The 25,241-nt window shown below is 64.4% G+C and overlaps 1 protein-coding gene across 7 annotated transcripts in view; it reads right to left on the minus strand.

The window, feature by feature from the left end:
- The window catches only part of NFIC (nuclear factor I C), a 159,288-nt gene that overhangs the window by 102,374 nt on the left and 31,673 nt on the right, over nucleotides 1–25,241 (minus strand). For all 7 annotated transcript variants that reach the window (XM_075903269.2, XM_075903270.2, XM_075903267.2 and 4 more), the window contains one exon: nucleotides 6,566–7,097. In XM_075903269.2, the coding sequence (XP_075759384.2) occupies nucleotides 6,566–7,097 (532 nt within the window). The remainder of the gene's footprint in view (nucleotides 1–6,565; nucleotides 7,098–25,241) is intronic.

Genomic DNA, 25,241 nt, shown 5'->3' on the forward strand with positions numbered 1-25,241 from the left:
CTTGCAGGGGGACCAGGGATCTCTGAACGGTTGGGGCCACAGCACCGGCTCTCAGCAGCCACATGGGAGCTGTTCCACAGGAGCTAGGCTTGTTCATCTCCCACTGCAGGATCAGGGCCTTGAGCCCAATTTCAGATTTCAGCCACACTGGTGTGAATCTGGAGTGACAGCGGGGTTACTCTGGATTTGCACCGGTGTAAATCTGGGGTGACAGCGGGGTTACTCTGGATTTGCACCGGTGTAAATCTGGGGTGACAGCAGGGTTACTCTGGATTTGCACCGGTGTGAATCTGGAGTCACAGCGGGGTTACTCTGGATTTGCACTGGTGTAAATCTGGAGTGACAGAGGGGTGTAAATCTGGAGTGACAGCGGGGTTACTCTGGATTTGCACCGGTGTAAATCTGGGGTGACAGCGGGGTTACTCTGGATTTGCACCGGTGTAAATCTGGGGTGACAGCAGGGTTACTCTGGATTTGCACCGGTGTGAATCTGGAGTCACAGCGGGGTTACTCTGGATTTGCACTGGTGTAAATCTGGAGTGACAGAGGGGTGTAAATCTGGAGTCACAGCGGGGTTACTCTGGATTTGCACCGGTGTAAATCTGGGGTGACAGCGGGGTTACTCTGGATTTGCACTGGTGTAAATCTGGAGTGACAGCGGGGTTACTCTGGATTTGCACCGGTGTAAATCTGGGGTGACAGTGGGGTTACTCCGGATTTGCACCGGTGTAAATCTGGAGTCACAGCTGGGTTACTCTGGATTTGCACCGGTGTAAATCTGGAGTCACAGCGGGGTTACTCTGGATTTGCACCGGTGTAAATCTGGGGTGACAGCGGGGTTACTCTGGGTTTGCATCGGTGTAAATCTGGGGTGACTGAGGGGTGTAAATCTGGAGTCACAGTGGGGTTACTCCGGATTTGCGCCGGTGTAAATCTGGGGTGACAGCGGGGTTACTCTGGATTTGCATTGGTGTAAATCTGGGCTGACTGAGGGGTGTAAATCTGGAGTCACAGCGGGGTTACTCTGGATTTGCACCGGTGTAAATCTGGGGTGACAGCGGGGTTACTCTGGATTTGCACCGGTGTAAATCTGGGGTGACAGCGGGGTTACTCTGGATTTGCACCGGTGTAAATCTGGGGTCACAGCGGGGTTACTCTGGATTTGCACCGGTGTAAATCTGGAGTCACAGCGGGGTTACTCTGGATTTGCACCGGTGTAAATCTGGGGTGACAGTGGGGTTACTCTGGATTTGCACCGGTGTAAATCTGGAGTCACAGCGGGGTTACTCTGGATTTGCGCCGGTGTGAATCTGGGGTGACAGCGGGGTTACTCTGGATTTGCACCGGTGTAAATCTGGAGTCACAGCGGGGTTACTCTGGATTTGCACCGGTGTAAATCTGGAGTCACAGCGGGGTTACTCTGGATTTGCACCGGTGTAAATCTGGGGTCACAGCTGGGTTACTCTGGATTTGCACCGGTGTAAATCTGGGGTGACAGCTGGGTTACTCTGGATTTGCACCGGTGTAAATCTGGGGTGACAGCGGGGTTACTCCGGATTTGCACCGGTGTAAATCTGGGGTCACAGCGGGGTTACTCCGGATTTGCACCGGTGTAAATCTGGAGTCACAGCTGGGTTACTCTGGATTTGCACCGGTGTAAATCTGGGGTGACAGCGGGGTTACTCTGGATTTGCACCGGTGTAAATCTGGGGTGACTGAGGGGTGTAAATCTGGAGTGACAGCGGGGTTACTCTGGATTTGCACCGGTGTGAATCTGGAGTCACAGCGGGGTTACTCCGGATTTGCACCGGTGTAAATCTGGGGTGACAGCGGGGTTACTCTGGATTTGCACCGGTGTAAATCTGGAGTCACAGCGGGGTTACTCCGGATTTGCACTGGTGTAAATCTGGAGTGACAGCGGGGTTACTCTGGATTTGCACCGGTGTAAATCTGGGGTGACAGCGGGGTTACTCTGGATTTGCACCGGTGTAAATCTGGAGTCACAGCGGGGTTACTCTGGATTTGCACCGGTGTAAATCTGGAGTCACAGCTGGGTTACTCTGGATTTGCACCGGTGTAAATCTGGGGTGACAGCGGGGTTACTCTGGATTTGCACCGGTGTAAATCTGGAGTCACAGTGGGGTTACTCCGGATTTGCACCGGTGTAAATCTGGGGTGACGGCGGGGTTACTCTGGATTTGCACCAGTGTAAATATGGGGTGACAGCGGGGTTACTCTGGGTTTGCACCGGTGTAAATCTGGAGTCACAGTGGGGTTACTCCGGATTTGCACCGGTGTAAATCTGGGGTGACAGCGGGGTTACTCTGGATTTGCATTGGTGTAAATCTGGGCTGACTGAGGGGTGTAAATCTGGAGTCACAGCGGGGTTACTCCGGATTTGCGCCGGTGTAAATCTGGGGTGACAGCGGGGTTACTCTGGATTTGCACCGGTGTAAATCTGGAGTCACAGTGGGGTTACTCCGGATTTGCACTGGTGTAAATCTGGGGTGACAGCGGGGTTACTCTGGATTTGCATTGGTGTAAATCTGGGCTGACTGAGGGGTGTAAATCTGGAGTCACAGCGGGGTTACTCCGGATTTGCGCCGGTGTAAATCTGGGGTGACAGCGGGGTTACTCTGGATTTGCACCGGTGTAAATCTGGAGTCACAGCGGGGTTACTCTGGATTTGCACCGGTGTAAATCTGGAGTCACAGCTGGGTTACTCTGGATTTGCACCGGTGTAAATCTGGAGTCACAGCGGGGTTACTCTGGATTTGCACCGGTGTAAATCTGGAGTCACAGCGGGGTTACTCTGGATTTGCACCGGTGTAAATCTGGAGTCACAGCGGGGTTACTCTGGATTTGCACCGGTGTGAATCTGGAGTCACAGCGGGGTTACTCTGGCTTTGCACCGGTGTGAATCTGGGGTAACAGAGGGGTGTAAATCTGGGGTGACCGCGGGGTTCAGCGAGGCCCATCCCAGGCCCCGAACGCCCTCGGCCCTGCCCGCCCGGGTCCCCCCGTTCCGCCTTAAGCGGGGCGGCGGCGCCACCTTAAGAGGCGGCCGGGCCGGGCCGCTCGGCGCTTTATCAGCGCGCGCCGCAGCCGGGCGCGTCAGGTGACTGGGGCTGCCTGGGGACCCAGACGTCTGGGGTCAAGGTCGGAGGCAGCGGGGGAGGGGCCGCCCCGCCAGCCAGCTCGGAGCAGCCCCTCCCCCCTGGCGCGTCTCCTGGGGGCGGGGCCTCCCAGCACCGGAAGCCCCGCCCCGCTGCATCTCAGCTGGGGGCCCCCTGGGGCTCTCCCACTCTGCCCCCTTGCCTGTCTGTCTCCTCTGGGGCTGGGCGGGGACTCCCAGTCCCTCAGCAGCCCCCCCCCCGTGGGACTGTGCAGCCCCCCCCTCCGGTGGGGTGCTCGGACCTGCCCGCGCCCCCCTGCCATGGCCCAGCCATGCCACGGAGACGGGCGCTAGCCGGCCCCCGCAGGTTACTCCGGATCCACACTGGGCACGGAGGGCAGCCAGGCTCTGCCCCGGCACCCCCTGCTCCATGCAAACCTACCCCAGTCCCCGCCCCTCCCACTCTCATTTATTGCCCAGTCTGGGAGGGTCCCTTCCCTGCCTGCCGCCCTTACACTCCCAGCTTCTCTGTGCGGCAGGAGCCAGCCGAGGGAGGAAGCTCTGCCCATCTCCCCAGGCCTGGCCTGGCTTTTCCAGCCACCTGCAGCCCACAGCCCGCCGGGGCTCAGGGCCCACCCCAGCACCCCACCGCAGGGGCATGCCTCAGAGCTGAGCTGCCCCTGGCCTGCCTGGGGACGTAGGAAGGTGCAGCCGAAGGCTGCTTCTTTCTGCTCCTGAGCGGGGGCTGTTAGGGGCTCCCGGGATGACCCTGCCCCGCAGCAGGGCATAGATGCGGGGCGGGCGGGAGATTTGCAGCCCACACTTGTGTCACAGAGGTGCCAGTCCCAGCGTCACGGCTGGTAGTCTCCCGAGGCAGGGTGTGAAATGCGGCTGGCAACCCTGGCCAGGCCCAGCACGTGGATGGGCTGCGTGCTAACGTCCCACCCTGCAGCAGAGGAGGCGACAGATCCCAGCCACAGCCAGGAGAAACCCGGGGGAGCCTGGGAGAGCCACAGGGCCTGTCTGTGTCGGCCACCTCCACAGAACATCCCCATCTCGGCCTGCTCCCCTGGGCAGTGACTGCTTGAGAAAAGCAGAGCCCACCTGGCACAGACGGCTGCACCCCACAACTCAGGAGCCCCCCAGGACTGGCACTCAGGGCCTGCCCTGTCTCTAGGACAGCTCCCCCGCCCCTCTCCAACCCTACTACCCACCATCCCCAGCTGGCTCCTGTTGGGGGAGGGAAAGCACATAACAAGCCAAACCTTCCCAGGGCAGAAATGTCGTCTCCTGATTGCCCTGGCTCCAGCGTTTGCTGCTCGGTGTGATGTTCGGCGTTGCCAGGTTCCCTTCTACAGACCGGCAGTGGCTACAATGCCTGCTCTGGTGATTACCGGCCTGTGGGCCCGGGGCCAGGAGTCAGCCGCATGGAAGGGGCGATTCAGGGTGCGAGTCCTGCCCAGACCAGCAGGGCTCTCTGGTGTCCCGGAAGCCCTCTTCTACCTGGCTTGTTCCGGGTTCACTCCCTGGAGCCTGGGTACCAGGAGTCCTGCCTGGAATGCAGCCAGCCCGGGCTGGGAACCGAAGGGGCAGGAGCCGTCCACAAGGAGCAGTCCCAGGCGGAGAGTGGCCTGGTCACACTCAGTGCTGCCTGGACCCTGCCTTGTGGGCTGTGGTGCCCCCGCGCTTGCAGTGCAGCGTCAGCCCCCCTTCCCGGCTCTGCTCTGGTCCCCATGCGCCAGTGCTGCCAGCCTCCCTACCCCATCTGCAGGGCTTGCGCGGGGCTCTGGTGGGATCGCAGACACGAGTCTCAGATCTCCTGCATCGGCTGTGCACTAAGGTGCTGGGATCCAACTGGCCTGGACTGCAGTTCATCCCAGCAGGCGAATGCCACTTCCCTCCCGACGATGGTCCCTGTTCTGTCCCCGTCGTGCAGGGAGCAGCACGGCGGGGGAAGGGTTCTCGCGGGACCCCGACGGCTCCGCTCAGAGCGCGAGAATCAGGCACATTGCGCAGAGGGAGACAGCCAGCGAGACGGGGCCAGCAAATCGTGGACGGTGCTTGAGCTGCCTATGCCCAGCGAGTGGCAGCCAACCCCTCCCCCACCGGGTCTGTCAGCGCCGGGGATCTGCAAGGGACAGCCGCATTGGGCCGGTCAGCCCAGACCTGCAATCTGCTTCATCCCCCAGCCGCCCCTCCTCCAACACATGGGCAGCCAAGGCACTGGCCTTTACGCCCGGCTCTGCCACCAACCTCGGGCAAGTCACAGCCCTGCACCGTGCCTCAGTTTCCCTTCCCACGTCTTGGCTATTTGGACTGAGCTTTTCAGGGAAAGGCAGCCCCTTAGCTCCAGCTCTTCCAAGGTCTTCCCACTGCAGCCAATGGAAGTGAGGTGGCTCAACGCCTGGGGGGCCTGGGGCTTAGCCACACCTGAGCTCCAGTCCGGTTTTCTCGTGCAGCCAAGTCCTCGCTCGGTGTCTGTACTGTGCCGAGCGCAGTGGGGCCCTCAGCCCGTTCCGCAGAACCAGCAGAGCTCCCATGGCCAGAACCAGCCCTGCCCGTCACTCCCAGTCCAGATCCTCCTCTGCCCCCAGATTCATTCCCGGGGATTCCTACCATGGCTCCCCGGCTGACCTTGCCCCCAGGAAAGCCGGAGGAATTACTGCACCCCATGGTTTTTGGCCAGTACTTCCCCACCACTCAGCCCCTCTGCAAATCAGGGGCCAGCTCTGTAACCAAGCCCTTAACCGCGGTGCAGTGCCCCGACCTCGGAGCTCCCTGCGGCGTGTCTGGGTCAGAGGGAACCATCATATTCCTGCTGTGTGGGACCTAACCTCCCAGCTCTTACCAGTGCCTTGCTGGCTGCCATGTCCCCCTGCAGCGCACTGCCCCCTCTCACTCCCTGGGCGCTGCTGGCTGACTTCCCCCGGCTTTCTGCTCTCCCACATTGCTAGCCGGGTCCAGCTCCCAGCCACGTGGCCCTTCTACCCATCCCCACGCCAGCCACAACTGGGACATCACCATCGGCAGCCAGAGCCACGGACCCAGGGCACCAAGTAGGTGCAGAGACCCGAAGCCTGGCTGGACCCCCAGCATCTGGCCCTGAGATGCACTGACAGGAGGCTGCCTCTGCCCGGCCTGGCCACCTACCTCCCTTCAATGCACCGAGGGCCACGTGGCCCCTCATGAGAACATGCCCCAAGAGAGGCGGCTGCACTGGCTGTTGGCCGGGGAGCACAGGGAGACGGCACGATGGTCCCATGCTGCACACAGCTGCCCTGCCACTGCCATGCTGCTGCCTCTGGCAACTCAGGACAGAACCTCCCGCCAGCCAGGATCCACCCCAGGGGCTCTGGGCACCACCCTGCAGAGGTCTCAGAGCCAGGGCTGGACCCCCCGGCCACACCCCGTCCCCCGGCAACGCGCACGGGGCGAGCCGCGGCCACCCACCTCTCTCGCGGACGAAGTAGGCCAGGTAGAGGTCGAGCTCCTTGACGGAAACGCTGATGTGGTGGGGCTGGACGCACAGGATGGGGTTGGTGCACTGGGCTGCCTTGACCAGCCGCTCCCCGTCCGTGCTCTCCAGTGGGATGCCCTTGAAGAGGATCACCATGACCAGGTCCAAGCGCCACACCTTGTCGGCCTGGCGCAGGCAGTCGATGCGCCGCATTTTGCCCTTCTGGTCGGGGTTGGAGAGGACGCAGCAGGAGGGCTTCTTGCCCGTGATGGAGAGCACAAAGTCCTCCCGGCACTCGGGCCGGATGTCCTTGCGCAGCTTGGCCAGCAGCCGGGATGCCCACTTCTGCTTGACCTCGGGCTTCTCGCTCAGCAGCTCGTCCTTCACCGCCCTCTCCTCGTCCTTCGTCATCCTCTTCTCGTGCTTCTTGAAGTACTTGCGCTTGCGGGCCTGCAGGTTGAACCAGGTGTAGGCGAAGGCCCGGACGTGGGGGAGCAGAGCCTCGATGAACGGGTGGAACTCATCCTGCGGGAGCAAGCAGACAGACCCGCCGTCAGGACCGACGGGCAGGACCAAGGCCCTGGGGACCGGGCACGCGGGGATTCTGTTGAGCCCGGGGTTCAGTGAGAACGTGGCATGGGGGGTGGGGCGCCAGGACTCCTGGGTTCTCTCCCCAGCCATGGGGAAGAAGGGGACTCTAGGGGTTACAGCTTGGGGACTAAGTCTCGGCTTGACAAAGCCCTGGCCGGATGGATTTAATTGGGATTGGTCCTGCCTTGGGCAGGGGGCTGGACTTGATGACTCCTGAGGTCTCTTCCAGCTCTAGGATTCTATAATTCCATGACTGGGAGACAGGACCCCGGGTTCTCTCCTCACGTCTGGGGGCAGGGTGCGTAGAGCAGGGGGGCAGGGAGCCAAGACTCTTGGGTTCTCTGGGAGGGGAGTCGGGGCTAGTGGCTAGAGCTGGGGGGCAGGTCTGGAAATCGGGACTCCCAAGCTGTCTTCCCAGTGTGTGTCCTGCAGCGCCAGGCCTGTGCTTGGGGGCTGAGGCTCTGGGGGGCTGTGACCAGGCAGGGAACTTGTGTTTTGGGGGTCCCGGGGCACAAATGCTGCCAACTGTCGAGGCTCTGACTCCAGGCTAGAGCGAGGAGGCTGCAGCCACAGTAACCCAACCTGCTCCCCTGCCCTCCTGCCCCAACGTCCCAGAAATCCAGGCTCAGATTTCCCCGCGGCCGTGCCAGGTGCACGGCATCCAATGATGAAACCGGTGCCAGGCGAGCGTCGGCCCAGCTGGACCAGGGAGCAAAGAGCTCTCCTCCAGCCGGATGGGGCTGCAAACAGCCCTGCTGGAGGGCACGGTGGACTGGATTTGTGAGCCGGACATGCCGGGGCATGAGCATGAGCCCACGTGCCAGGGAACATGTGCCAGCCCATGGCCAGGGCCAAGCAGTTCAGGCCCAGCGTCCGCTCCTCCAGACGGCCACAGCAGGGTACAGCCTGGCACTGACGGGCGGCCCAGTGACCAACAGAACCATCGCCAATCGCAGCCCCAGCCAGGGAACGCCCCAGCCAGGGAACGCCCCAGATTCACCCCACTTCTGGCTCAGCCCCCGCCCCGCGGATGAGTCACGCTCTGACTGGCTTTTTCCACTTGGCTAGTGTTTCCCAGCGTCCGGCCCAGAAAGAAACCAAGAAAATTGCCTCCCCCTCCGTACTTGAGTTTCCCGTTTTGTGGCTTGGGGGACACGACTGTGGGGACGCACAACGGCACTAGGTGCTAGGACTCGTCTCCCAGGGCCAGACCGCCCGCTGGTAGGAAAACGCCCAGGCCAGGTTCCCAGCCACTTCTGCGTGTGTGCGAAAGCAGCACAAATCCCTGCCGGTTCAGAGTGGAGATGAAACCCGAGGCAGCGGGTTCCTCGTGCCAGACCTCCCAGATCTGTTGGGCGCGCTCCCTGCTTTGAATATGGCTCAGATTAAGGATAATTGGGATTGCATCAGGAAAAGCATCGCCCGCCAAGCCCGCTCTGCGGTGGCAGCCGCTCGGAAATGTTTTCCTTGAGTCGCTCTGCAGAGCAGAATCCCGGCTCAGCACGATCGCATGGCAGGAGGCTGCTAACCGCAGCCGGAGCTGCTCCTCACTCACTCGGGGGCTAGATCCTTCCCTGGCCAGCCCGGCCTTCTGCGGGGGCGGCTGAGCCTCGCACCCCAGAGCTATGGCGGTGCGAGAGAAGACCAGGATCCGGCCCCGCAGCTCTTAGGAAAACACAAGAACTGTGAGAAGCAGCAGTTTTGCCCAGGAATTTGGAAAGCCGTTGAAAAATTATTTTTCTTTGGCCTGTGGTTCTGCTCTGAAAAAGGAGTGTTTTAACAAAACCAGCCCTTTCCTTCCGACGCCTCCTGCCTCCTGGGAGTGCCTGGGCGCCTAACACAACTGCCCCGGTTCGGATTCCCACACAGGGAGAAAGGGCCACTTCTCCTGGGGCATCCCTGACAGGCCCTGCTGGCCATGGGCTGGTCCGGGACACCAGTGCCCTGTCCATGAGAAATGAGGCACCCCAGGCAGAGCCCCTGTAGCCAGTGTTTGTCCTGCCAGCCGGGGGGGCGGAGAGGCAGCCCCAGTCATCCCAAACGTAGAAGGGGGGTCACACAGGGCAGGAAGTCCCCTGTGAAGATGGAGTCCAGCTGGGCTCTCAGATCCCAGGCTGACGTGAAACACACAAGCATTGAACAGGGAGGCAGGGGCGTGTCTCTAGCTCAGCAGCAGATGGACACGGTGTCCCTGCTGTGCCCAGACCCAGCAACCACCCCACCCCGCCACTGACCCCGCTGAGCCCAGACACCCCTTATCCCACCACTGACCCCGCTGAGCCCAGACACCCCCTTATCCCACCACTGACCCCGCTGTGCCCAGACACCCCTTATCCCGCCACTGACCCCGCTGAGCCCAGACACCCCTTATCCCACCACTGACCCCACTGTGCCCAGACCCAGCAACCACCCCACCCCGCCACTGACCCCGCTGAGCCCAGACACCCCTTATCCCACCACTGACCCCGCTGTGCCCAGACCCAGCAACCACCCCACCCCGCCACTGACCCCGCTGTGCCCAGACACCCCTTATCCCACCACTGACCCCGCTGAGCCCAGACACCCCTTATCCCGCCACTGACCCCGCTGAGCCCAGACCCAGCGACCCCCCCACCCCGCCACTGACCCCGCTGTGCCCAGACCACTGACCCGGCTGAGCCCAGACCCAGCGACCCCCCCACCCTGCCACTGACCCGGCTGAGCCCAGACCCAGCCCAGACACCCCCTTATCCCACCACTGACCCCGCTGTGCCCAGACCCAGCGACCCCCCCACCCCGCCACTGACCCCGCTGAGCCCAGACCCAGCGACCCCCCCACCCCGCCACTGACCCCGCTGAGCCCAGACCCAGCGACCCCCCCACCCCGCCACTGACCCCGCTGTGCCCAGACCCAGCGACCCCCCCACCCTGCCACTGACCCGGCTGAGCCCAGACCCAGCGACCCCCCCACCCCGCCACTGACCCCGCTGTGCCCAGACCCAGCGACCTCCCCACCCTGCCACTGACCCCAGTGAGCCCAGACCCAGCGACCCCCCCACCCTGCCACTGACCCCACTGTGCCCAGACCCAGCGACCCCCCCACCCCGCCACTGACCCCAGTGAGCCCCCCACCCTGCCACTGACCCCACTGTGCCCAGACCCAGTGAGCCCATCCTGCACACCCTTGCTGCAGATTCACAGTTTCACTTGCAGACCACCCCGCCCCGCCCCTCTCCCCTTGCCCGCCTGGTCCATGAAGCCCCTGTGGCTCAGGGCGTCCCAGGACAGCAGCGCCTAGTGGCTGCCACCTGATGCCCAGGGCTGCCCCATCACCAGAGCAAAGGGACTGGCCCAGGACTCACAGGCCATCTCACTGGCTCTCACCTGGAGGGTGAGAAGGAGGGTCCGAGGCCAAGGCCTGGGGGCCCCGCTCCCGTCCCAGGCCGTAGCCCCTGTGGGAGGGACACAGCAGGAGAGGAGGGATCCCTGCTGGCCCGGCATGGCCAGGCCGCCGGCTCATCGCCCGACGGGGAGTCCCGGGAGCCAGGCACGTTGCGCCCAGCCGGGGAGCAGGTTGAGCCAAAGCAAGACAGCAGCAGAAAAAGCAGCTGCCCGATCCAAAGGTGCAAAGCACCACAGGGCCCACCCTGTCCGGCTGCCCTCCTTCAGCCCCGGGCCACATTCCGGAGCTGGCTCCAGCTGCGGGGTCCCAGCACCAGACTGTCCCCCGGCCAGCCCTTCACTCTTCTGCTTACACACCCACCACCGGTACCTCCCCTCGCACACCCACTCCGGGCACGTCTCCTTACACCCCTAGTGCTGGCACCTCCCCTTGCACACCCACTCCGGGCACGTCTCCTTACACCCCTAGTGCTGGCACCTCCCCTTGCACACCCACTGTGAGCACCTCTCCTTAAACACCCACCGCCGGCACCTCCCCTTTCACAACCACCACCAGTACCTCTCCTTGTATACCCACTGTGGGCACCTCTCCTTATGCACCCACTCTGGGCACCTTTCCTTACACACCCACCACCAGCACCTCCCCTTGCACACCCACTGCCAGTATGTCTCCTTCTAGTCCCACGGTGGGCACCTCTCCTTACACACCCACTGTGGGCAACTTTCTTACACACCCAAAACTGGCACCTCTCCTTACACACTCAGCGCTAGCATCCCCCCTTGGGCAACTCTCCTTACACTCCCAGCACCAGCACCTCTCCTTACACACCTGGTGCTGGCACCTCCCCATAAACACTCAATGTGGGCACCACTCATTACACACCCAGTGCTGGCACCTCCCCTCACACACCCACTCTGGGCACCTCTCCTTACACACCCAGCATCAGCACCTCTCCTTACACACCCACTGTGGGCATTTCTACTTGCAAACCCACCATGAGCACCTTTCTTTGTACAGCTGCTTACACAGCCACGATGCATAACCCACTGTGGGCATGTCTTCTTGCACACCCATTGTGGGTGCCTCTCCTTACACACCCTCTGTGAACACCTCTCTTTACACACCCAGCACCAGCACCTCTTCTTACACACCCAGTGCTGGCACTTCCCCTTGCACAGCCACTGTGGGCACTTTTTATTATACACCCACCACCAGCACCTCTCTTTACACATGCACCATGGGCACTACTCCTTACACACCTACCGTGGGCAACTCTCTTTACACACCCAGCACCAGCACTTCTGCTTACACAGACAGTGCCGGCACCTCCCCTTGCACACCTACCACCAACTCATCTCCTTGCACACCCAATGTGGGCACTGCTTCTTACACACCCACCGCTGGGCAATTCCCTTTACATACCCATCACTGACACTTCTCCTTACACACCCAGCACCTCTCCTGACACACACACCACAGGCACCTCTCCTTACACAGTCACTGCCAGTAGGTCTTACACACCCACCACTGGCACCTCTCCTTACACACCCACTCCTTACACATGCACACCAGCACCTCTCCTTACACACCCTCCACTGGCATCTCTCTTTACACATCCACCGTGAGCACTTCTTCCACTCCCACAGCGGGCACCTCTCCTTACACGCCCACCATGGGCACTTCTTCTTACACACTCACCACCAGCACCTCCCCTGATATACCCACCGTGGGCACCACTGCTTAGACATGCAGCACCAACACCACCCCTTAGACACCCACTGTGGGCTCCGCTCCTTCCATACCTGCCAGGGGCACCTCTCCAGGCACATTTGGGGGGCATTCCTGCTCACGCACAGGGCGACTCTCTTTGGCAGGCTGGGAGGGCCCGGAGGGCTAATTGCTCCTAGGCCCCTTGGCCAATGGGGGTGTCTAGTGAAGGCTGGGCCGCAGTCTGGAGGCCATGGGCTCGCACTGCTTCTGCAGCATGGACCTTGAGGAAACATGGGGGGGCTGCATCCCCCCACTGGCCTCCCCCCTCTGTAACTGGGTCCCTGGTAAGGCCGCGCCCCCGGCACCCTGAAATAAAATTGGCCTTTGAGCAAGTGCCTGTTGCACTGGCCAGGCAGCCTGGGTCACTGGCACCGCTTCCCCGCCAGGCTCCTGGGAGCCCCGTCTAATCCCTCCAGGCCCCGGTGAGGGGGCAGGTTTTGTGGGACCCCCTGGCTGGGGGGAGCTGGATCGCAGGAGGCCCAGGCAGCTCGTTCCACATGCAGATCACCCCTCTGCACCGGGAACCGTGATGCAACCCTGCTTCAGAGGCCCCGCAGCGGCTCCCAACCCCGTGGGCAGTTAGCGACCCCCTGCAGTGCCAGCCACGGGGACTAGCAGAGCACCACCCTGCCCAGAAGCTGATCTGGGCCAACCCCTGCCCACTGCCCCCCGGAGCACACAGACTGCCCGGCCAGATGGAGGCACCAACCCACCCTGCTTAGACTGCGTCCTGCTCTCCGGGCTGCCCCTCACTGGAGAGTGGGAGGAGCAGCAGAGAAGGGCCCCCCTGGGGACCACCCCCCTCGGCAGATGGCAGGCGGCTGGGACAAGGCTGTGGGGCAGTGCCCTGGGGAACAGCAACAGGAGGCTGCACGGGACAGGAAGGAACTGCCAGGCAATGTACTCCTGACCCGCAGCCCCTATTATCTGAGACCCCCCCCAGCTCTGCCCTCACTCCTGACCCGCAGCCCCTATTGTCCGAGCCCCCCCCAGCTCTGCCGGTGCCCCTCACTCCCGACCCGCAGCCCCTATTGTCCGAGACCCCCCCCCCAGCTCTGCCGGTGCCCCTCACTCCCGACCCACAGCCCCTATTGTCCGAGCCCCCCCAGCTCTGCCCTCACTCCTGACCCGCAGCCCCTATTGTCCGAGACCCCCCCCAGCTCTGCCCTCACTCCCGACCCACAGCCCCTATTGTCCGAGCCCCCCCCAGCTCTGCCCTCACTCCTGACCCGCAGCCCCTATTGTCCGAGCCCCCCCCAGCTCTGCCCTCACTCCCGACCCACAGCCCCTATTGTCCGAGCCCCCCCAGCTCTGCCCTCACTCCTGACCCGCAGCCCCTATTGTCCGAGACCCCCCCCAGCTCTGCCCTCACTCCTGACCCGCAGCCCCTATTGTCCGAGACCCCCCCCAGCTCTGCCCTCACTCCCGACCCACAGCCCCTATTGTCCGAGCCCCCCCAGCTCTGCCCTCACTCCTGACCCGCAGCCCCTATTGTCCGAGCCCCCCCCAGCTCTGCCCTCACTCCCGACCCGCAGCCCCTATTGTCCGAGCCCCCCCCAGCTCTGCCCTCACTCCCGACCCACAGCCCCTATTGTCCGAGACCACCCCCAGCTCTGCCGGTGCCCCTCACTCCCGACCCGCAGCCCCTATTGTCCGAGACCCCCCCAGCTCTGCCGGTGCCCCTCACTCCCGACCCACAGTCCCTATTGTCCGAGCCCCCCCCCCCGCTCTGCCGGTGCCCCTCACTCCCGACCCACAGCCCCTATTGTCCGAGCCCCCCCCAGCTCTGCCGGTGCCCCTCACTCCCGACCCACAGCCCCTATTGTCCGAGCCCCCCCCCCCCCGCTCTGCCGGTGCCCCTCACTGCCGACCCACAGCCCCTATTGTCCGAGCCCCCCCCAGCTCTGCCGGTGCCCCTCACTCCCGACCCACAGTCCCTATTGTCCGAGACCCCCCCAGCTCTGCCAGTGCCCCTCACTCCTGACCCACAGCCCCTATTGTCCGAGACCCCCCCAGCTCTGCCCTCACTCCCGACCCACAGCCCCTATTGTCCGAGACCCCCCCCAGCTCTGCCCTCACTCCCGACCCACAGCCCCTATTGTCCGAGACCCCCCCAGCTCTGCCGGTGCCCCTCACTCCCGACCCACAGCCCCTATTGTCCGAGACCCCCCCCCAGCTCTGCCGGTGCCCCTCACTCCCGACCCACAGCCCCTATTGTCCGAGACCCCCCCCAGCTCTGCCCTCACTCCCGACCCACAGCCCCTATTGTCCGAGACCCCCCCCAGCTCTGCCCTCACTCCCGACCCACAGCCCCTATTGTCCGAGACCCCCCCCAGCTCTGCCCTCACTCCCAACCCACAGCCCCTATTGTCCGAGCCCCCCCCAGCTCTGCCGGTGCCCCTCACTCCCGACCCACAGTCCCTATTGTCCGAGACCCCCCCCAGCTCTGCCAGTGCCCCTCACTCCTGACCCACAGCCCCTATTGTCCGAGACCCCCCCCAGCTCTGCCCTCACTCCCGACCCACAGCCCCTATTGTCCGAGACCCCCCCCCCCCGCTCTGCCGGTGCCCCTCACTCCCGACCCACAGCCCCTATTGTCCGAGACCCCCCCAGCTCTGCCGGTGCCCCTCACTCCCGACCCACAGCCCCTATTGTCCGAGCCCCCCCCCCCCCCGCTCTGCCGGTGCCCCTCACTCCCGACCCACAGCCCCTATTGTCCGAGCCCCCCCCCCCCGCTCTGCCGGTGCCCCTCACTCCCGACCCACAGCCCCTATTGTCCGAGACCCCCCCAGCTCTGCCGGTGCCCCTCACTCCCGACCCACAGCCCCTATTGTCCGAGCCCCCCCCCCCCAGCTCTGCCGGTGCCCCTCACTCCCGACCCACAGCCCCTATTGTCCGAGCCCCCCCCCCCAGCTCTGCCGGTGCCCCTCACTCCCGACCCACAGCCCCTATTGTCCGAGCCCCCCCCAGCTCTGCCGGTGCCCCTCACTCCCGACCCACAGCCCCTATTGTCCGAGCCCCCCCCCCCCCGCTCTGCCGGTGCCCCTCACTCCCGACCCACAGCCCCTATTGTCCGAGCCCCCCCCAGCTCTGCCGGTGCCCCTCACTCCCGACCCACAGCCCCTATTGTCCGAGCCCCCCCCAGCTCTGCCGGTGCCCCTCACTCCCGACCCACAGCCCCTATTGTCCGAGCCCCCCCAGCTCTGCCGGTGCCCCTCACTCCCGACCCACAGCCCCTATTGTCCGAGCCCCCCCAGCTCTGCCGGTGCCCCTCACTCCCGACCCACAGCCCCTATTATCCGAGACCCCCCCAGCTCTGCCGGTGCCCCTCACTCCCGACCCACAGCCCCTATTGTCTGAGACCACCCCCAGCTCTGCCGGTGCCCCTCACTCCCGACCCACAGCCCCTATTGTCCAAGCCCTGCCCCCCAGCTCTGCCGGTGCCCCTCACTCCCGACCCACAGCCCCTATTGTCCGAGCCCCCCCCAGCTCCATCCCAGGCCAGGCTTTGTTCTACTGGCACCCTCTGCCTGGGTCCCAGCCCCGCATCCTGTTCCCCTGGTGGCTGCCCCAGGGAAGAAGCCCTGAGGCCCCCGAAGGCCGATTTCTGCACTGGTTTAAGCAGGGATCAGCGAGGGGCTGAGAGCCGGGCGGCCCCAGAAATCGGATCAGCCACTCCAGCCACTCCCCCTCCCCTCCTGGATTATCTTTGCTGCACACGGATGCCACAGCCAGTTAATCCGGCCGGACAAGCGACTGATTCATGAGCCGTAAATACAGATGTTTGGGGGGGGGGGAGCACAAACAACTGGGCAGGCGTCTGGACTGGGCTGAGCCCAGGCGTGATCAGCAGGGTTGGCTAAAGTCTGCAAGCGAAGCCAGGCTCCTGGGGGAGGGGTAACAGCTGTGTTGGGAGGGCAAGGGTGGAGCTAAGAAATTAGCGTTTTTATTCGTAGCCCTTTCGTTTTTCACAGCCCCAGCCACGGCCCGGCCCGCTCTGCGCTATCCATTACGTGCATCGTGGCAGTGCCCAGGAGCTCACAACACTGCACAACACGCCTCTGCGCCCAGGCGTTGGCAATCTAAGTACACATGGGCAGACAGACACACAGACAGGGGAGGCTGATCCACTGCGCAGCTACACAGAGGCAAGTGCACAAGGAAACAGAGAAAGACAAGCAGGTCCCCTGGTCCCCCGGTGCCTCAGTTTCCCCCCATCTTTGCTTGTCCTGTCTGGCTAGACTGTGAACTCCTTGGGGCAGGACCTGTCTCCCGCTGTTGGTGCCCAGCACAGCATTGTCCCATCTAATGATTCTCTGAGCCTGACAACACCGAGCTCACCCCAAGAGATGTTCTTCTACCTCTGCTGGCCTCCTCTCCCAGCAGCAGGCTGGCTCTGGGCCCAGTCTGCTCTGTGTCGCTCTTTGGAGCTGAGCAACCACAGCCCAAGCAGCAGGTGAGAAACCACCACTGCTTGGCCCCGTACCCTATACCCTGCAGCCAGGACTTCCCAGCCGGGACCAGCTGCTAACCAGCAGGATCCTCCCCAAGAACAGAGACAGAACTGAAAGCACAGCACCCCCAGATCTGCCACTTGCGCGAAGGGATGCGCTGAGGCATTAGACATCCGTATAGGGCCTATGACACACACTGAGCACCTCCAGTTCCATCCAGTAGGGGGCAGCAATGCACAAACACTCTCAGCCTAGCCAGTCCCTTACAGCACTCAACACCCAGGGCCTGGAGAACAGGGTTTGCTAAAGGATGGACCACCCGTGCCTCAAACTCACACCGGCCGTTTCTGAGCTTCGGCAAAAATTTGGTTAATTTTCCTCTGTTGTTTTTCATTTGTGCTGCTGAGCCTCTGGCGGGCTTGGAGACAGTCGTGCTGAAATACCACAGAAAGGCTGTTCTCGTGGCATTTCCGGCCAGGAATCTGGCAGGAGAGTCTGTCCTTGGGCCACGTCCAACTCCCGCTCACAGAGCCCGTGAGATGAGGAGAAACGCGCCAGCATGTGGGGTGCTGCTCTGGTCAAAACGGGTCCCAATTCTGCTCCTGCTCGATTTCAGGGGGAGCAGAATTCGCCTTTATTTTCTTACTCTCGGGTAGCCTTTCCCAGTCAGAGATTTCAGAGCCCTGCCCGGGCAGAACAAGGAGGGAAGCTACCGATGGGGAAACCGAGGCAAAGCAGCTCACAGAGGGTGATGCAGGGAGCCCGTTGTGAAGCTGGGATTAGAACTGAAGGGCTCCCGGCACCTTACCCTGTGCTAAGCCCACTGGCCCAAGGTGCACGAGGTAAAGGTCTCTCCTTCCACCACCCCGTCACAGTCCCCGCCGCACCCCAGCGGAGGTAGGGCCTGCTGGCCGGGGGGTGGAGCCCAGTCAATCGGCTCCTCTCCAGCCCCTGGGGCAGACAAAGAGCCTGGACCCCCAGAATGCAGGATCTGAACTCAGTTCCTGGGGGAAGCCCACCGGGTTAGGCAGGAGTCCAGACCAAGGAGGGCACAGGACTGGGGCTTGGTTCAGGGCATCGACTGAGGAGGACACGGGGCTGGTGTCGAGGGGAGGAGGACACGGGGCCGGTGTTCGGGGGGAGGAGGACACGGGGCCGGTGTCGGGGGGAGGAGGACACGGGGCCGGTGTCAGGGGGAGGAGGACACGGGGCCGGTGTCGGGGTGAGGAGGACACGGGGCCGGTGTCGGGGGGAGGAGGACACGGGGCCGGTGTCAGGGGGAGGAGGACACGGGGCCGGTGTCGGGGGGAGGAGGACACGGGGCCGGTGTCGGGGTGAGGAGGACACGGGGCCGGTGTCAGGGGGAGGAGGACACGGGGCCGGTGTTCGGGGGGAGGAGGACACGGGGCCGGTGTCGGGGTGAGGAGGACACGGGGCCGGTGTCAGGGGGAGGAGGACACGGGGCCGGTGTCGGGGGGAGGAGGACACGGGGCCGGTGTCGGGGGGAGGAGGACACGGGGCCGGTGTCGGGGGGAGGAGGACACGGGGCCGGTGTCGGGGGGAGGAGGACACGGGGCCGGTGTCGGGGGGAGGAGGACACGGGGCCGGTGTCGGGGGGAGGAGGACACGGGGCCGGTGTCGGGGGGAGGAGGACACGGGGCCGGTGTTCGGGGGGAGGAGGACACGGGGCCGGTGTTGGAGGGAGGAGGACACGGGACCGGTATTTGGGTGAGGATGACACGGGGCCGGTGTTCGGGGGGAGGAGGACACGGGGCCGGTGTTCGGGGGGAGGAGGACACGGGGCCGGTGTTCGGGGGGAGGAGGACACGGGGCCGGTGTCGGGGGGAGGAGGACACGGGGCCGGTGTCGGGGGGAGGAGGACACGGGGCCGGTGTTCGGGGGGAGGAGGACACGGGGCCGGTATTTGGGTGAGGAGGACACGGGGCCGGTGTTCGGGGGGAGGAGGACACGGGGCCGGTATTTGGGTGAGGAGGACACGGGGCCGGTATTTGGGTGAGGAGGACACGGGGCCGGTGTCGGGGGGAGGAGGACACGGGGCCGGTATTTGGGTGAGGAGGACACGGGGCCGGTGTCGGGGGGAGGAGGACACGGGGCCGGTGTCGGGGGGCAGGAGGACACGGGGCTGGTGTTCGGGGGGAGGAGGACACGGGGCCGGTATTTGGGTGAGGATGACACGGGGCCGGTGTCGGGGGGAGGAGGACACGGGGCCGGTGTCGGGGGGAGGAGGACACGGGGCCGGTATTTGGGTGAGGATGACACGGGGCCGGTGTCGGGGGGAGGAGGACACGGGGCCGGTGTTCGGGGGGAGGAGGACACGGGGCCGGTATTTGGGTGAGGAGGACACGGGGCCGGTGTCGGGGGGAGGAGGACACGGGGCCGGTGTCAGGGGGAGGAGGACACGGGGCCGGTGTCGGGGGGAGGAGGACACGGGGCCGGTATTTGGGTGAGGATGACACGGGGCCGGTGTCGGGGGGAGGAGGACACGGGGCCGGTGTTCGGGGGGAGGAGGACACGGGGCCGGTGTCGGGGGGAGGAGGACACGGGGCCGGTGTCGAGGGGAGGAGGACACGGGGCCGGTGTTCGGGTGAGGACACGGGGCCGGTGTCGGGGGGAGGAGGACACGGGGCCGGTGTCGGGGGGAGGAGGACACGGGGCTGGTGTTCGGGGGGAGGAGGACACGGGGCCGGTGTCGGGGGGAGGAGGACACGGGGCCGGTGTCGGGGGGAGGAGGACACGGGGCCGGTGTTCAGGTGAGGAGGACACGGGGCCGGTGTCAGGGTGAGGAGGACACGGGGCCGGTGTAGGGGGAGGAGGACACGTGGGGCGAGGAGGAGATGGGGCTGGTGTTTGGGTGAGGAGGCTTCCAGTGGGAGCCGGGCGAGTCACAGCCCATCTCTGCTGCCCCTGTGCAAGGCGAGTTAGCGCTGGGTGCGCTGGCAGGGCAGGGCAGAGATGGGCTGGGCTGGGCTGGGCGACCTGCATTCACACTGTAGGGCCAGAATCGTAGCTCGTCCGGTGTTGCCCTGTGTGCTGTGGGGAGGCGATTCCTGCCTGCCCCGGAGGGCTACGAGGGTTAAATGCAGATGCTGGGCGGGGGAGGGGGAAGGACTTAGGACACATCCAGTCCTGGGCCCTGCGATGCTGAGCTCAATGGGGACACAAGAGGCTACTCCAGTAACCACACAAGGGAGGGTGTGGCCCAGGCGGCTGCAGCTGCGCTCTTGTGGGGAGGAGGAGGGAGCCCGGCACTGTGAGTCACGCCAGGGCCCCTGTGGGTTTGGACGTGGGCTCCAGCCTCCCTGCGTGTGACCTTGGCTCTCACCACTAGGCCACAGGCCCTTCGGGGGCTGGAATGGTGGTGACAAAGTGACACAACGAAGGGCTCCGCTGGGACCTAGAGTCAGGGGAGCTCTCAGGGCCTTGCTCCCCCCTCCCCAAGCCTGCAGGCCAGAGCCCTGGCCAGGGGAGCAGCCAGTCCTAGCAGGATCCATCAGTTCCTGCTTGCTGGAAGCCTCTGCAGAGGCCCAGGGGCCCAGATCTGAGCACCCGAGGGCCCGGAGAGGCCAAACGGGGCCGCGGCAGAGCTAGGTCCTGGCTCTAGCGCCATGGGAGCAGGCAGAGCTGGGCCCAGCCCCCGCCAGGGCCGCCCAGCCTGTAGCGCTGACGGGCCCAGCCCGCACGGCCCCGCAGGGGGAGCGATGAGCCGGCAGGTTGCAGGCCCAGGCCCTGTACAGCCCTTGTGCTGGGCTGTGACCTCCCTGGCTGGACCATGCACAGGCCCCAGGTTGGTGCCTGGATCCCTAGGCCCCTTCCAGCTCAGGGGGCAGCGGGAGGCACAGGACAAAAGGCACTAGATGCCCCCCCCCCCCCCCTCGGCCACTGACCGGAGCTAAGCAGGGAGCCCTCAGCTGCAGCCACCTCTGGGGTGGGACACACAGGGTCAGCACCTAGCAGGTGTAAGTGGATAACCGCAGGGTCAGGCTGCGCGGAGCCTGCAGGAAGGGGCTACACAAACACAGTCCCTGCCCCAGCCCCCGCCCAGCCCCACCGCGCCAGGCGCTGCACTGACACGGGACAAACACGGATCCTGCCCCACCCCCGCCCAGCCCCACCGCACCAGGCGCTGCACTGACACGGGACAAACACGGATCCTGCCCCACCCCCGCCCAGCCCCACCGCGCCAGGCGCTGCACTGACACGGGACAAACACGGATCCTGCCCCACCCCCGCCCAGCCCCACCGCACCAGGCGCTGCACTGACACGGGACAAACACGGATCCTGCCCCACCCCCGCCCAGCCACACCGCGCCAGGCGCTGCACTGACACGGGACAAACACGGATCCTGCCCCACCCCCGCCCAGCCCCACTGCACCAGGCGCTGCACTGACAAGGGACAAACACGGATCCTGCCCCACCCCCGCCCAGCCCCACCGCGCCAGGCGCTGCACTGACACGGGACAAACACGGATCCTGCCCCACCCCCGCCCAGCCCCACCGCACCAGGCGCTGCACTGACACGGGACAAACACGGATCCTGCCCCACCCCCGCCCAGCCCCACCGCACCAGGCGCTGCACTGACACGGGACAAACACGGATCCTGCCCCACCCCCGCCCAGCCCCACCGCGCCAGGCGCTGCACTGACACGGGACAAACACGGATCCTGCCCCACCCCCGCCCAGCCCCACCGCACCAGGTGCTGCACTGACACGGGACAAACACGGATCCTGCCCCACCCCCGCCCAGCCACACCGCGCCAGGCGCTGCACTGACACGGGACAAACACGGATCCTGCCCCACCCCCGCCCAGCCCCACCGCACCAGGCGCTGCACTGACAAGGGACAAACACGGATCCTGCCCCACCCCCGCCCAGCCCCACCGCGCCAGGCGCTGCACTGACACGGGACAAACACGGATCCTGCCCCACCCCCGCCCAGCCCCACCGCACCAGGCGCTGCACTGACACGGGACAAACACGGATCCTGCCCCACCCCCGCCCAGCCCCACCGCACCAGGCGCTGCACTGACACGGGACAAACACGGATCCTGCCCCACCCCCGCCCAGCCCCACTGCACCAGGCGCTGCACTGACACGGGACAAACACGGATCCTGCCCCACCCCCGCCCAGCCACACCGCGCCAGGCGCTGCACTGACACGGGACAAACACGGATCCTGCCCCACCCCCGCCCAGCCCCACTGCACCAGGCGCTGCACTGACAAGGGACAAACACGGATCCTGCCCCACCCCCGCCCAGCCCCACCGCGCCAGGCGCTGCACTGACACGGGACAAACACGGATCCTGCCCCACCCCCGCCCAGCCCCACCGCACCAGGCGCTGCACTGACACGGGACAAACACGGATCCTGCCCCACCCCCGCCCAGCCCCACCGCACCAGGCGCTGCACTGACACGGGACAAACACGGATCCTGCCCCACCCCCGCCCAGCCCCACTGCACCAGGCGCTGCACTGACACGGGACAAACACGGACCCTGCCCCACCCCCGCCCAGCCACACCGCGCCAGGCGCTGCACTGACACGGGACAAACACGGATCCTGCCCCACCCCCGCCCAGCCCCACCGCGCCAGGCGCTGCTCTGACACGGGACAAACACAATCCCTGCCCCACCCCCGCCCAGCCCCACTGCACCAGGCGCTGCACTGACACGGGACAAATACAGATCCTGCCCCACCCCCGCCCAGCCCCACCGCGCCAGGCGCTGCACTGACACGGGACAAACACGGATCCTGCCCCACCCCCGTCCAGCCCCACCGCGCCAGGCGCTGCACTGACACGGGACAAACACGGACCCTGCCCCACCCCCGCCCAGCCCCACCGCGCCAGGCGCTGCACTGACACGGGACAAACCCGGATCCTGCCCCACCCCCGCCCAGGGGGGCGCCAGCAGCCCTGTGAGACGCCGCTGAGCCAGGCAGCTCCCAGGTGGGCTCCCGCGGGGCGGGGCCCGGGATGCCGCTTCGGGGGGCCCCGGGGGCAGGCGGCCGAGCCAGGCCGGGCCCTGCTCTAGGGCGCCGGGAGCCGGCTCCGACTCAGCAGCGCGACGGGCCGAGGTGAGCAGCGAGCTGGGATGCTTTGACCCGGCGGGGTCTCCGGAGCCGGCTGCGTGCGAGCCCGGCGCGGACGGGACGGGGCGGGGGGCGGCTGCCGCCCACGCAGGGCCCTGGAGGGGCCGGGGAGGGGGCCACCCCTGGGGGCGCGGATCTCCAGGGCGCCCTGCCTGCTCCCCTCGCCCCCAGGGCCGGGACGGCAGCGAGCGGTGCCCCCGCCGGGAGGGGACGGACCCCGGGCGGGTCCCGGCTCCCTGGGAATGGCAAGGAAGAGCCGGGGAGTGGCTGCCGCACGCGCTGCGGTGGCTCTTTGCCAGAGCCTGCCTTTGCCCCGAGCATCTCTCGCTGCCGGAGCCTCCTTCCGCCCCGCTGGCTACGGGAAGCCTCTTGCGCCGCCGGCCGGCGAGCACCCAAGGCGAGGGCAGGGCAGGAGGCTGGCAGGGTCACTGGGTGCAAGAGGCAGCGGCCATGAAGCAGGGACAGAAGGGGAAAGATGGGCTAGTGGTTAGGGGGCTAGCAATTCCCAACTCTGCAACCGGCTCCCTGCAGGACCCTGGGCAAGTCACTCGGTGTCACTGTGCCTCGGTTTCCCCGTCTGTGAAAGGCACATGGCCTCAGAGGGGGGCTGGGCTAGGTAGATGAAAGATCTCGAGGAGCCCAAGTAATGAGGTGCCAGATAAATACCCAGAGACAGAGGCAGGAGAAGGTCCAGAGCAGACAGAACCGACACCAGGCTGTGTCACAGGCCTAGCTGGTTTGATTGCAAAGCCAAGAGACTATCTCCCTGCACTGGATGTGCTGTGTGTGTGTGTGTGTGGCGGGTGTGAGGGGGGTGTTTTCTCTCAGGGCTGTTGATGTGCTGGGTGGGTGGGTGCACATGGGTGTGGTGGGTGTGTTTTCTCTCAGGGCTGTTGCAGCGTGTTCCAGAGGAGATGCATACTGTGCTCTGTTCCTTGCCACTGGGGAAAGGAGTTTCTTTTATTCTTCCTTGTCTTCCCTCCGGGGTCTGAGATCACAGTCACTGGGAGTGGGAGCTGGCAGGGCTTGGAAAACCAGAGCCCTCCCAGACTCTCCAGGCAGGATTTCCCAGTGCTCTGTTGGAGGTTTGAACCTCCGCTCTTGGGGTGTGGCGTGGGGACAAGCACACTGTCCTCACTGCTGCAGCTCCAGGAACATGGAGTGTCATCGCTGGGCCGAGTTTAGCTGCTTCAGAACTTTGTGTCAGCCCAGCCCAGCCCAGCCGTCTGCAGGGGACACCAGTAACTGCCCTCACCACAGTCCTCACAGCACCGCTCCAAAGCCAGCACCATTGCCTCCATTTTACAGATGGAGAAACTGAGGCTCAGTGACACTGCAACTCAAGCAAGTCCGCAGGAAGGGCAGGACTAGAAGCCGGGCATTCTGAGATCCCAGCCGTCTGCCGCAGCACTGTGCTGCCTGCCTGGCGCCGGAGGCCAGAGCCACGCTGCACAGCCTGCAGAAGTGAGGGCGGGGTGGGGATGGGTGCATGCAGTACATGGAAATACCTTGACCCAAAGAGACATGGATTCACCAAGGGCAGGTCCTGCCTGACCGCCCTGATCGTCTTCTGGCTCTGCCGTCATGGGGAGGGCGATGGACGGGATACACCTGGACTTTAGCAAAGCTTCTGATACAGTCGCCCACAGGATTCCTGCCAGCAAGTTTAAAAAGTCTGGCCTGGATGAATGGACTGTAAGATGGACAGAAAGCTGGCTAGATAGCTGGGCTCAACGGGTAGTGAGCAACGGCTTGATGTCTGGCTGGGCGCCAGTATCAAGCGGGGTGCCCCAGGGATTGGTTCGGGGGCTGGTTTTGTGTAATATTAATGACCTGCAAAAGCGACGAGGAGTCCTGTGGCACCTTATAGACTAACTGAAGTGTAGGAGCATAAGCTTTCGTGGGCAAAGACCCACTTCGTCAGATGCATGTAGTGGAAAATTCCAGAGGCAGGTATAAATATGCAGGCCAGGATCAGGCTGGAGATGATGAGGTGGATCCAATCAAGGAGGATGAGGCCCACTTCTAGTAGCTGACCTGGAGGTGTGAATTCCAAGAGAGCAGAAGCTGCTTTTGTAGTTAGCAAGCCATTCACAGTCTTTGTTTAATCCAGAGTTGATTGTGTCAAACTTGCAGATAAACTGTAGCTCAGCAGTTTCTCTTTGAAGTCTGGTCCTGAAGTTTTTTTGCTGCAGGATGGCTACCTTTAGATCTGCAATTGTGTGTCCAGGAAGATTGACGTGTCCCCTACAGGTTTTTGTATGTTGCCATTCCTAAGATCTGATTTGTGTCCATTGATTCTTTTACGTAGGGACTGTCCTGTTTGGCAGATGTATATAGCAGTGGGGCATTGTTGGCACA

The sequence above is a fragment of the Pelodiscus sinensis genome, chromosome 32 (genome assembly GCF_052426305.1).
Source record: "Pelodiscus sinensis isolate ZL-2025 chromosome 32, ASM5242630v1, whole genome shotgun sequence".
Lineage (NCBI taxonomy): Eukaryota > Metazoa > Chordata > Testudines > Trionychidae > Pelodiscus > Pelodiscus sinensis.